Below are 12,487 nucleotides of genomic sequence, written 5' to 3'. Positions count from 1 at the left end.
TTTCGTCTTAAGCTATGCAGAAATAATCAGCTGGAAATGACTTAGGTAAATAAACAATATTTTCGTGATATAGGACTTCCACATTTAGATTTTTATTTGTTGTAAAGGCTTGTTCCAAAGTTCATGCAGAAGTTATCTGAGAAAAAATAAGTTGCATATTCGTCTGGAACTTAATAGCGACTTTTTCTTCTTTTTTTTTCTCAATCTGATTAGAAACCTTTTTTTTCTCCAAATAATATGGCTGGTGTTGCTACAGCTGCGTTAAGAGCTGCTAAAGCCGCTTTACGTGGGGAATTAAAAAAGAGAATTGCTAGTATTCCTCATGGAGAGCAACATCTTCAGTCTAAATTGATTACTGAAAAGGTATGTTTTTTAATCTCATTAATTTTAAAACTTCACACCAGTGTTGAATTTTTGAGACAAACGTCGAAAATTAGTTAAAACTGTCAACTAGTTGAAACTGGTTAACTCCGCTAAAAACATAATATGATTGTTTCGAAATCAAAATGCTTGTGAATATTTTATAGTTAATTTCAGCATTAATGTGTGAATATGTACAGATATATGCTTCTGTAAAAAATATTTAATTCTTGAAAATTAAAGTAGACAGCTCTGAAAGAAAGAAAAAAATTTCGCTTATATATATATATATATATATATATATATATATATATATATATATATATATATATATAAAAATATATATTACTCTTTATATCATTATTGAATTGAAAATATTTTTTTAGTTATGATCTACAGCTAATTTTGAAAATTTGAATGTTGTTTAGCTGCATAAAATTCAAATTATAACATTAGGTTGATTTGAATACAGCTTAATCGAAGAAATAAAAAAAAAAGAGATATATAATATTAAATAAATAGGAAAAGATTTAAAGGAATCAGAACTTTTAGTAATTTTACTTTTAAATATGTTTTATGTTATCTTGTATTTTTATTTATGAAAATGATGGCATTAATAATTTCTTAAAATTCATTTTTTATTAAAAAGGTTTCTTGAAAGCAGTTTTAAAAGCAAAGGACGTTTTGTTTGTTGTAATCCAGAGTTCCTAGTTGTCTTGATTTTCCTGACAAAAAATTATTTTGTCCTGTTATTCTTGATCTTATGTATTTAAAAAATCCTATTTTCTATGAATACAAATGTGACATAATCGAAAAATTTATTTTAATAATTTTTTTTTGCATCAATTTTTTTTTATATTGGTAACAAAAATTGTGAAACTCAATAGTTCAAAATTAAACTTTGGGAGCCGTCTACTTCTAAGCCGTTACCTGCAAGAGTAATTATTTCTAACTTTTAGGGAATTCAGTCATTTTATGAAGAGAGAAAAAACTCAGTTAAAAATTTTATATTATCAAATTTTAATACTGAAGAATGTAGTGTCTTTATTTGTTACTTTTGACAAATGTAGTAACAAATCTTTTAGGGTTGAGATTTCAATATAAATTTATAATAAATATGTTTAACTTCATATTTAGATTATGTTTTCTAAATTTCATTTTTGTTACTTGTATTTATATATTAATTGCATTTGTTGGAATTGTGTTGACATTTTTGATAAAAACAAGTAATAATGGCAGTTTTTGAAAGTTAAAATAAATATCAGAAATCTGTTTTTGTAATTTTATTTTTAAAATCTATTTAATTTAACAATTAGGTTTTATGCATTTCATATATTTTTATCATATAAATTTGTGCGATATAAATTTATACAATATTTATTAATTAAATTTATATTGTTTTTATACAATATAAATTTTTAATAAATATTTTTAATCTCCTTTTTAGATTTTGTTTTTCTTAATTTAATCTGTTTTTGTAATTTTATTTCTAAAATCTATTTCATTTAATTATTTGGTTTTGTACATTTTATACATATTTCCTGTCATTATGAATATTAATGTTTTTAGCATGAATATTATGTCAAAAAAGTAATTTTACTGATTGTAGAATCATTATTTAACAATTGCTGTTTATCCACTCTCCTCAAAAAGCATATTTATTTGGTATTTTATGGTATCAAATTCATAGCTGCTTACTCTACTAAAGTTTGCCAATTTCTCCCAGTTTTAATGTTTTAGATATTTTCTTAAATGTTGAGAAGGTGGGTTATTGAAAAATACTTTTTAAATTAGATTTTTTCTATTTAATTTATTACTTGCTTAAAAGAATAAGTAGTTAGTACTACTAAGTAATGAGCTGAACTTGAAATAAAAAGTAAATTTAAAAAAATTAAGATGCTTTTTTTCTATTTTTATTTTAATTTAAAAATATTTATTTTCTTGTCATCAAGTAATATGTTAACCAGTCTAACCTATTTCAAAATTTGAGAATTTTCCATGACTCTCTTTCACTATTCAAAATTATGAATTTAATAATTTGAATTGAAATTGAGTTAAGTAATTATCTCAATTATTTAACTCAGTCAGACAGTTGGAGGATAAGGAACAACAACAAATCATCAATTTAGTGAAAGCCAAATGTAAAATATTGCAATGAATTTAAATTTATAATGCAGTTATTGTACTTTAGTTTTTGTATTTTATTTCTTTTATTGATTATAACAATCCATTTGTTTCCGTACTCAGAAATGTTCTATCTCCTGTCAGTAATTGTCATAATATTTTTATTGTATTGATTTTTATAGCATAAAATTTTCTGCATTTTTTTTCATCTTGTGTTGGTAATCATTAATTTTATGCAAAGTTTAATGAGATGAAATTAGTGTTATCAGGGGTCTGTCTAGGTTTTTCTGACAGGTACCTATTTTGTGAAAATTTAGACGTAATTTGTGAAAAATTAAAAATTATATTAAGAAATCAACACAAAAATATGGATTTATCGTTTCTTAAGGGATACAAAAATGAAATTTTAAGAAAAAGTATTTTGTGAAACTACCGTTTTTCCAAAATTTAATTTGTGAAACTACCGTTTTTCCTAAAGTTGAATTTGTGAAGGTACCCCTAAACGGTAGTAAATTCGGCCTGGACAGACCCCTGGTTATGCAACTATTATCATGTTAAAATTTGCTGGGATGAAGTTAATATTGTATAAAATTTATATTAAAGTAAATATTATTTTACAGGTTCTTGCTAACTCTCGCTTCAAAAACTCACATAGAGTATCCATCTACCTTAGTATTCATGATGAAATTCGAGTTCAGACTGTTGGAATATTAGAGCAGTTATTGGAACAAGATAAAGAGTGTTTTGTGCCAAAATTTACGTAAGTATGTATTTAAAATAAAGTATTGATCGAATTTTGTTTTTATATCCGGGAGTTTTGCATTTTTTGAACTACAGTCGAACCCCACAATAGTGAACAATGGTTTATAGTGAATACCTGGATATAGTGAACGAAATATTTGCTCCCGTGTCTTGATATACGCGTGTAATATTATTTTTTGTTTATATAGAGAACCAAAAGAAGAGAGGAAATTTGATATTATGAACTTTTTCCTGTCTTCAACTGATTTTGTTTTCTTCATTTTTTGGTAATTTTGAAATTTCTACATAAAATACATTTACCGATTTTAAAAACCATCTATTGAGCGGAATGCAGCCATAAGCATTTTTTCTTGATTGCTTCTTCTATCTAAGTTTCCCATCCCTAAATAGAGGGAATCCCTAATTTTTTTGTACGCAAGACGGACAGTTATAAAAAATAAAAGTTAACGTGTTTTTTTATTACTATAGGATATTGTTTTTTTTTATATTTCGTTTTATTGGCCATTTATTTAAATAATATGTAATAGAGGGGAAAAGTTCCGAAAAATTGGTTAAAATTGTTTGCCGTACGGATATAGTGAGCTCCCGATTATAGTGAACCGAAATTTCAGTCCCTTGAAGGTTCTCTATACCGGGGTTTGACTGTATTTTTTATGTGAAAATAAATCATTTCAGATATTATATTATGCCTATAGCAGTAACTGAATAATAATTTTACTACCACTTGGGAAAATCATTCCAGAAAGTGAAAATGTTTGCAAGTATAACATCTCAAATATTTCAGAATAATTTAATTTATTTTTTTCATTTTCTTAGACCTAATAGTCATGATATGGCCATGTTGAAGATACATTCATTAGAAGATTATGCTAAGTTGGTTGCTGATAATTGGGAAATTCTGCCACCTACCGAGGAAGATTTAAAACGAGAGGATGCTCATACTACCGGTAAGAAGGTTTTGTCTGACTTTCTTTCTAAATGATTAGATTTAATTATAAATAATCTTTGCATTAAAATGTGCTACAAGAATAGCCCCAGAACATGCAAATAAAGTTGAGAAACTTAATTAATACTATAAAACGTGTGTATTCTTCTCTGTCAGAAAAAACATATTTAATTTTAATGGTCAAATGCAAATCATAGTGTGTCAAATCAAGTCGCTACAGACGAAATTCATAATTACATCTCTTTCAAATAAATAACAAAGTCAAAGATTTAATAATGTATTTGCCAATTAAAAAAACTTTATTTATTACATTTTGAGTAAACATGTTTTTGAAATGAATTTTATTTGAATTTTTATAATTATTTTTTGATCAAAGTTAAGTATATTAAGAGTTTATTTAGTATGGGCTTAGAAGATCTCTTTAATTCTATTAAAGATTTACTGGACATGCTAAAAGTTAAATTTGAATCAACCAGTAGCACTTATTCCAACTATTCCTTGGGAAATTCTTTACTGTTTTATTTTTTCTGTATAAATTTTCTATAATTAGGATAGGTGCAATCAAAATAGATTTTTTTACTTATCTTATTATTTGAAAACTTAAATTAGTAATATGTTCTTTAGACTTTCGATTAACCAAGATGGCCAGGAAATGCCTGGATTTGAATAAGCAAATATCCTAACTGATTGAAATTACACAAATTATACTGAATTTTAAAAAAAATAAAATTAAATATTTTAATAATTATGTAAAAGCACATTAAATATTTTAATTACTAAAGGCGAGCAATGGATTTAAAATTTCATGATGTTTTATGTATTATGAACCTGGTTGCATATATATATATATATATATATATATATATATATATATATATATATATATATATTTGTGTAAGTGTGCATATCTCAAAATATGCTGATGAATAGGAATCTTTTCCCCAGTTCAGTATTTATTATTATGATGGGGTCACATGTCTGAATCCTTCCTTAGTGGATACCTACGTCATCACATTAACTCAATGTCGAAAATTCATGTTTCTATCTTTAGTAATTTAGGCTATACAATGATGAATCAGTTAGGATATGTCTGTATGTATTATAGATTTTTTTTAACCCAGCAAGTTTCATTGCAGGTGGCTTAGATTTAATGATAGTGCCTGGCTTGGCATTTACTAAAAGAGGTCATCGACTTGGAGGCGGTAAAGGTTACTACGATGTTTATGTGCAGAATTGTTCTCATGATCCCCATGGCAGGCCTTACACAATTGGGCTTGCATTCAAAGAACAGATTCTTCATAGTATACCAGTGGATGTGCACGATTTTATGGTGGATGAAGTAATTTACCCTGACTAGTTGTGTGGCTTTAATCTACTCAGCTAACTCTTAAAAAGAGATTTTTTTCAACCAATTTAATTTGGATGTGCCTTGTTGAATTTCGAAAAATTTATTTGTTATGTCAACTATTCTTTTTTTTATATTTGAATGAGCTTTTATATTTTTGTAACTTACTACTATTGACTTGATAAAATAATTAATTATATCTGAATTTTCTAGTTTATTGTAGTTGATTTAATGCTGCAGTTCCCTATCTTCTTGCACCAAGGAACCCTTTAAAATAGAAATTTTTTCTATGAAACTCAAATCCTTCAATATGCTTACTTGCTTAATTCAAAGTGTATATCTATTATAAGCGTTAATATATCTAGTGATTTCATTTTCAATGATCTTGAACCTGCGTTTTGTGGATCGAACCTGTGTTTTGTGAATCTTATTTTTTCTTAAACTCTTTACTATAAGCATCCTTATAAAAAAAGTTTGCTAAAGTAACTATTTATTATTAGCATCCGTAGAGTCCTCTTGTCTTCAATGCTTTTGAACCTAAAGTGTTTTATAAACCCTATTTTTTATTAACAAAGTAAATATTAATGCAAACATATCATTATATGACAGTCATTGTATCTTGAAAAAGTCTAATCACCCGGTTTTACTCCTCTTTGCTGCTATAACTTAAGATTTGAAAATAGTTTAATTAATAATAATTAAATAACAATGCAGTAATAATATATTTATATAATATACTGACATCAAATGTTTGATTAGGTCATAAAAATTGTTTAACTTAAAATAATTTAAATTTTAAAATCAATTTAAAGTTAAGATTCTGTTTTTTTTTTTGTTTTTTGTTTTTTCAATGAAAGAGTCAGGATTATTCTTCAGCAATGAATTAATGAATACAAAAAAAAAATTAATGATTAAATCTGATATATGTGTTCTCAAAATATTAACAATTTATGCTAATTACTCTTGAATACTTCTTAGCAAGATATATAGATTACCTTTATTGATTCAAAACAAATACCTATTTTTTCCTTAAATAAAGGACAGACATAAATTAACTCACGCCCAATATTTTATCAGGCAAAACAATTATACAAAATTCACTAATTACAAAACATAGATTAATCTATGCAACCTCAATAGTTTACCAAGCAAATAATATTTCAAAAACAAAATTCGTGTCCAATACATGTTTCAAATAAAAAAATATTACGTTTCACAAATTATTAATACAAAGTTATTTAATATTCGACATCTCTGTCACACATTTACTTCTCTTTTTGGTCATTTAGATTTATGATATTCCTTTTTTGGTTTTTAGAGACACTGTATATGAACTCTCTCTTTCTTCATAGGATATCTTTTTCATGTTTTTTTCTTTCATCTGAAATGGCAAACCGGCTTTAGATGGGGATGATGTTAAAATGACAGATTTACCCTTTCAATACATCTTTGGGTGATGTGGCAAACATTGCCAAGTTTATGCCAGGCTTAGTCTGAGGTACTGGCTTTGTGCTTCCATATGAACTCCAGCTGCTAGATTCTCTTCTGTAAAGGTCTGGAGGAAAAAGCACGAGTTCTGGCTATTGAAGGAACAAGCATTGGAACTGGAAAATATTTTAGTTTAGTAGATAAATTCCTGTTTTTTCTTGAAATCATTTATTGCCGTCTGCATTCCTGCTGAAAACAAAATTAATTTACATTTGGCAACTTGTTGAATAGTGACAACCATTCCAGAATGTGTTGCAAACCAGTGGCATATATCTTAAAGGTAATAAGTACTCATTAAACCAGTGGCATATATCTTAAAGGTAATAAGTACTCATTAAAAGAAATCATGTCTAACTGCTAAAACCTATGGAAACAATCAAGGGGCAAGTACAAGAAAATTAATTGTTTTTTCAGGCTGAGTTGATCAGATCGAGGCTCTTTGCATGGGTGGCAGGGCCGTCTAAAATCAAGAGAACTGATTTCCTATCTGATGGCTTAGAAAATTGTATAAACTTTTAAAATCAATATCTTTCTGTCTCTATCCATCTAGAAGGGTGATATTGCATAAAGGTACCTGGTAATGCATAATTAATAAGTGCAGGGCTTTCTGCTTTTCGAGGGGAAATGAACATTGTTGGCATATAGTGCAAGGCTGCCCTCACGCATGTTTCAGCAGTTACTAATACACCACATTGATACCAATGCTCCATCCTGCTTTTATGCCCAAAAGGCAAGTACTTTTGATGTCTTATTAAAACAGTGATTATTTCTGTCTCATCAACATTATATACATGGCAAAGAGAAAAAAAAATTTATTACAAACCCTCTAAGAAATCAAAAATATTTCTCAACAGCTCATTTGTTGAAACTAAGGTCTCTTGATATTAAAGTTTTTTCTGGAAATAGCTGCGAAACCTTGTTCTTATGTCTGTTTTGAAAACCATGTAACCAATCTTTTCCGTCCATTTTCGTTTCATAATTTAACTTGTGCTTTAACTTATTTTTGGCTGCAAATTGATATGCTAGTCTCCAAACATCAATTAAAGTTAAACCAAAAAGCCTGCTTTTTAACTTCAACATGTTATCTACTATTTCTTTTTCTTGTTGTTTAGAAAATATAAAGGTGTGTTGCCCTACTCCGTCTTTTGTAGAAGCTTGGTTGGAAGTTAGTTAATTTGCTCTAGCCTTTTTTACTCTATTTTCTGTGAAACTTTTTGCAAATTTCAAATACCGCATCCTACATGACAACACTTCTTCCATTGCTCCTCCCCTGCTTTCCTAACTCCTTAATTGTTGATTTGTCTCCCTCGTGGTAAGTTATCGGCATTGAATGCTGAAAAAGTTTAAAAATGAATAAATATAAATAAATAACTAAATTTTGTTTTGTGTGTTCCTCCATATATTTACGCATATTTAATTTTTAAACCTTGTTTATCGCTTTGGAAATTAATCCTTTCTTGTGCAGTTGCTATTAATTCTATCCCCAGAGAAAAAAGATATTTTCTCAAAGCGGGCAGTGGCAGGTACTTGCTATTATCAGCTGCTGCTTGATAAATGTCGCGTTCAATTGAATGTGTGGCGCGCTATGATTATTAAACATCAATTCACTAGCATATAAAACATGCTAACTTGATTCAATCTTAAGGTACCTTTTGATAGATAAAGATTGGCATTGTCGATAACTACTTTCCCTACATTGGTGACCTAAAGACGTGATATGAACGCGCTTGCATCGGAAGTAGGGCCCACATCGATGGATGGTCCATATTGAACAGTTCACTTGCTATTTGTGACTGCGTCATCGTGCTATTGCTTCTCAGACTCATTTACTCAACGGGATCCTGCACATACTTGATTGCTAATAGCAACACAGGAGAGACTACACACAGAACCGTGAACTTAACGCAGCTCTCGACACAAGCGCTCAAAGTCCGGTGAACTTAATACAGCTCACCCGGTCTTTCGCAAATACGACAACTTGTGACATCCGTTTATCGAATTCTATCCCTGATAAATTCTGTTGGTGAAGTATTGTGGCGTACTACGATTATTAAACACCAATTCACTAGTGTGTGAGGCAAGCTAACTTGATTCAACCTTTGGATAAATGAAGGTTGTCGTTGTCGATTTCAACTCTCTCCACAAATACATTCATTCTTGCCTAATTTCTCTGTTTTAGGGGAATTTGTCAATTAAAACTTCAAGCCCAGTTTTATAATTACCTTTACATTTCGGTACAACACATACATTTGGCATGCTTAAAATTTATACTATAATAATAGATTTAAAGAATAGCATAATCGACGGACAAACGATGCTGTTGTTCAATGACAAATATTTAAAAGAGGCGACTAATCAGTTGCGGTCAACTGTTGGTGATCTCGAAGGCCTTATTTCTCGGTGTTTTATCCCACTACCCTATTTCTAAACAAACAAACATTTTATGTGCGTGAAAATATTTAGAATTCATGTTATTCTACTATTTCAGTGCTGAATTTTGACTGAAGCAGTAACTATTTCAACTGGTTTATGAACTCAAGAAGTTTTACTTGTTTTTTTTTTTTTTTTCGAGCAACATAAAATTAGCCTTTCTAATGTATGAAGCTTTAAAATTATTTTTTCCTGCCAAATATTTAATATAGTGTGGGAAAAATCCTTAGTTAGACTTCTTTAAACTAAAAAAAATAATAATTTAAATTTCAAAAATATTTTCATGTATAAAAATTATTTATTCATATTCTTCAAAAAGCCGACCAACCTGTGTAGGGGACTGGGAACTGTCCTTGCATCAGAAAGGTTCTGGGTTCGAATCCCGGGCAAGGCATGGATGCTCTTTCCTTCTCTGTACTATCTGTCCTTACTGTGGGAGCGACGTTGGCCCACTTAATATGGTGCCCCTGAAAGAGAAGCCAGCAAAATCGCCCTGTAAATGCCTGAATTGATGGATGTTAAGACAGGTGGGCATTGGAGAAAAAAAATATTCAAAAAAATCATGAGTAAAATGATAAGCTCTAGTAGTCCGTCTAATGTGGAATCACTCCAATCATATATTTTCTTAACAACATTTGTGAGGCTAGTAGTTATCGACAATTATTATAGTAGTTATTGTCAACTTTCATCTATGAAAAGGAACCCCACCATCGAATTGGGAGTTTCTGTCAAGGTAGGCATGTTCACATCACATCCGAGTCGCCAATGTCGGGAGAGGAGTATTCGACCATGTCGACCGTCATCTATGAAAAGGTACCCCATTATTGAATCGAGTTAACATGCCTTATATACTAGTGAATTGAAAAAATTATATGTTCGTAGTGGTAGATACACTACAGTACCCCCCCCCCTCCAGAAATATATCTGTTATATAATTCGATGAATGGATAGTATAGTTGATTCATTGCTGTTTTGTGAGAAGCCGGGAGAGCTGTATTAAGATCGCCGTACCTCTTGAGTGCTGATCGTGAGAGCTATATTAAGTTCACAGTCATGGTTGCTCCTGTGTTGCTTTTAGCAGTCGAGTGTATACGTTGCGTGTGAGAGAGAATGAGAAGCAACAGCGTGAGGAGTCGGATAATGTCGCAGTCACAAGTAGCAAGTCAACTGTTCAATGTGGACCATCCATCGAAGTAGGCGTGTTCAGATCGAATTGGGAGTTTCTGTCAAGATAGGCATGTTCACATCACGTCCGGGTCACCAATGTGGGGAGAGTAGTTACTGGGAATGTCAACAATATCAACCTTCATGTATAAAAAAAGGAACCCCACCATAGAATCGAGTTAACATGTCTTATATACTAGTGAATTGGAATTATATGTTTGTAGTGGTAGATACACTACAACATATAAAATGTATCGCTCTGGATTACAGTACTCTTTGTTAGGAGTCAGGGCCGTCTTCATGGCATGCAGGAACCGGGGGCACAAAAATGTTTTGTGCCCATATAACATATCATACTGTTTAAAATTCAGCTACAAAAAATTTATGTACATAAAATTATTCAGTTATATGATGCTTAACCACATATTTTTAAACCACCCAACTCTACATTAAACTAATGTACGTAAGATCATGAGACATGAAATAATTTACTTTCACTTTAATACTTATGTAATTTATTAGTACTGTACTTGCATAATATAATTAATGTATTATAAAAATTACATTCATTAGAATAGATTTATCCAATCGAATATATTTTATTCCTTACATTTACTCAATAGCATACCTGCCTACTTTTAATCCCTTCAATTACGATCTTCCCCAGTGGTATTAAAATGGAATTAAAATTTAAATTTTAAGCAACGAAATAGGTTGTAATTGAAAAAGCTTGAGCTGATGTCGTTGAGAGTAACGCATATTAATATATATGCGTAAGTTTTTTAAAAATAGTGGTGATCAAAATCATTTAAAAATTAAGTTTATAAAGGAAAAAATAGTATATATTTACTACCACTTTAAATATAAAAATAAAATTTTACGCCAAATGCGTAAAAGTTGGCAGGTATGCAATAGAATATATTTCTTTTAAACTTCATAAAACAATGCAATTCTTCCTCCTTTTTCTTTTTAAAATACAATTTTTTGAAAGTAAGATTCTCAAAGGCGCCCTAATTAATTGGGGCCCCGGACATTGCCCGATTATGCCCATGCGTGAAGACTATACTGTTAGAGGATGTTGCATTACAAACTAATTATTGTCATTCCAAAAAGTTTCTAATTTTAAATGTTGTATTTTATGTTCTGACTGATGGAAGGTGAATGTGTCTGCAAAGTGGATGATACCCTTTTTCACTCACTTCATCAGTAAATTCTGAAGAGTAAAATATTCAGTTTTTTTTTCAGCTTCTTTTAGGTTTGCTACGTTTCTGGTCATTATTTTTATTTTTCTAGCGAATAGGAAAAATAAAAATTAGAATTTCTTAAATTGAGTTTAAAATTTTTAAAAATCAAATAATTTTGTGAAACTCTTGGAAGATCTCTGCAAAACACAGTTTAGGAAATCCCCGATTTATTGATCTTAATGAAATATCAGCTACGAAAAAAAATATTCCTTGAAAATCTATCACACTCCTTTGTCATTTTACGATTGCCCTTTGAATGTTTATTGCGTACCTCTTATATTCAATATATATTATTTAACAGATTACATGTATAATTTTGAAAATTAATCACCTTCTGGAGGTATAAAAATGGCACAGATGCAAACATCCGTGTCTTTAATTGAACATTTACAGAAATATAACTGTAATTCAACAGTAGGAAGGCTACAATTCTAGAAATATATTCAAAAGATGATGCTATAATTTAAAGTGACTATAAACCGAAATTTCTCTGAAAAATATTGCATTTACATTCAGGCAAATCAAGATTTCAATCCAATTGAGCATTTTTTTAAAATTAATTTTGAAAAAATGGGCATAAAATATAATTTTCTATCAGGACATCCAGTACTGGATGTTTCTGTA

The 12,487-nt window shown here is 29.6% G+C and overlaps 1 protein-coding gene across 1 annotated transcript; it reads left to right on the top strand.

The window, feature by feature from the left end:
* The first annotated feature begins 31 nt into the window (after positions 1–31).
* On the top strand, positions 32–5,742 carry LOC107451887 (5-formyltetrahydrofolate cyclo-ligase). Its single transcript, XM_043051120.3, has 4 exons — positions 32–363; positions 3,105–3,244; positions 4,063–4,193; positions 5,329–5,742. Exons 1-4 carry the CDS (start codon positions 238–240, stop codon positions 5,547–5,549), a joined length of 618 nt encoding a protein of 205 aa, XP_042907054.1. The 5' UTR covers positions 32–237; the 3' UTR covers positions 5,550–5,742.
* Positions 5,743–12,487: the final 6,745 nt, after the last annotated feature.

The sequence above is a fragment of the Parasteatoda tepidariorum genome, chromosome 6, assembly GCF_982258835.1.
Source record: "Parasteatoda tepidariorum strain Cologne lab strain chromosome 6, Ptep-v5.0, whole genome shotgun sequence".
NCBI lineage: Eukaryota > Metazoa > Arthropoda > Arachnida > Araneae > Theridiidae > Parasteatoda > Parasteatoda tepidariorum.
This window is presented reverse-complemented; position numbering and strand designations above follow the sequence as displayed.

Coding starts and splice junctions, on each gene's coding strand:
- LOC107451887 (XM_043051120.3), top strand. CDS start 238: ATGGCTGGTGTTGCTACAGCTGCGTTAAGAGCTGCTAAAGCCGCTTTA. Junction 364..3,104: donor CTAAATTGATTACTGAAAAG/GTATGTTTTTTA, acceptor ATTATTTTACAG/GTTCTTGCTAACTCTCGCTT. Junction 4,194..5,328: donor AGAGGATGCTCATACTACCG/GTAAGAAGGTTT, acceptor GTTTCATTGCAG/GTGGCTTAGATTTAATGATA.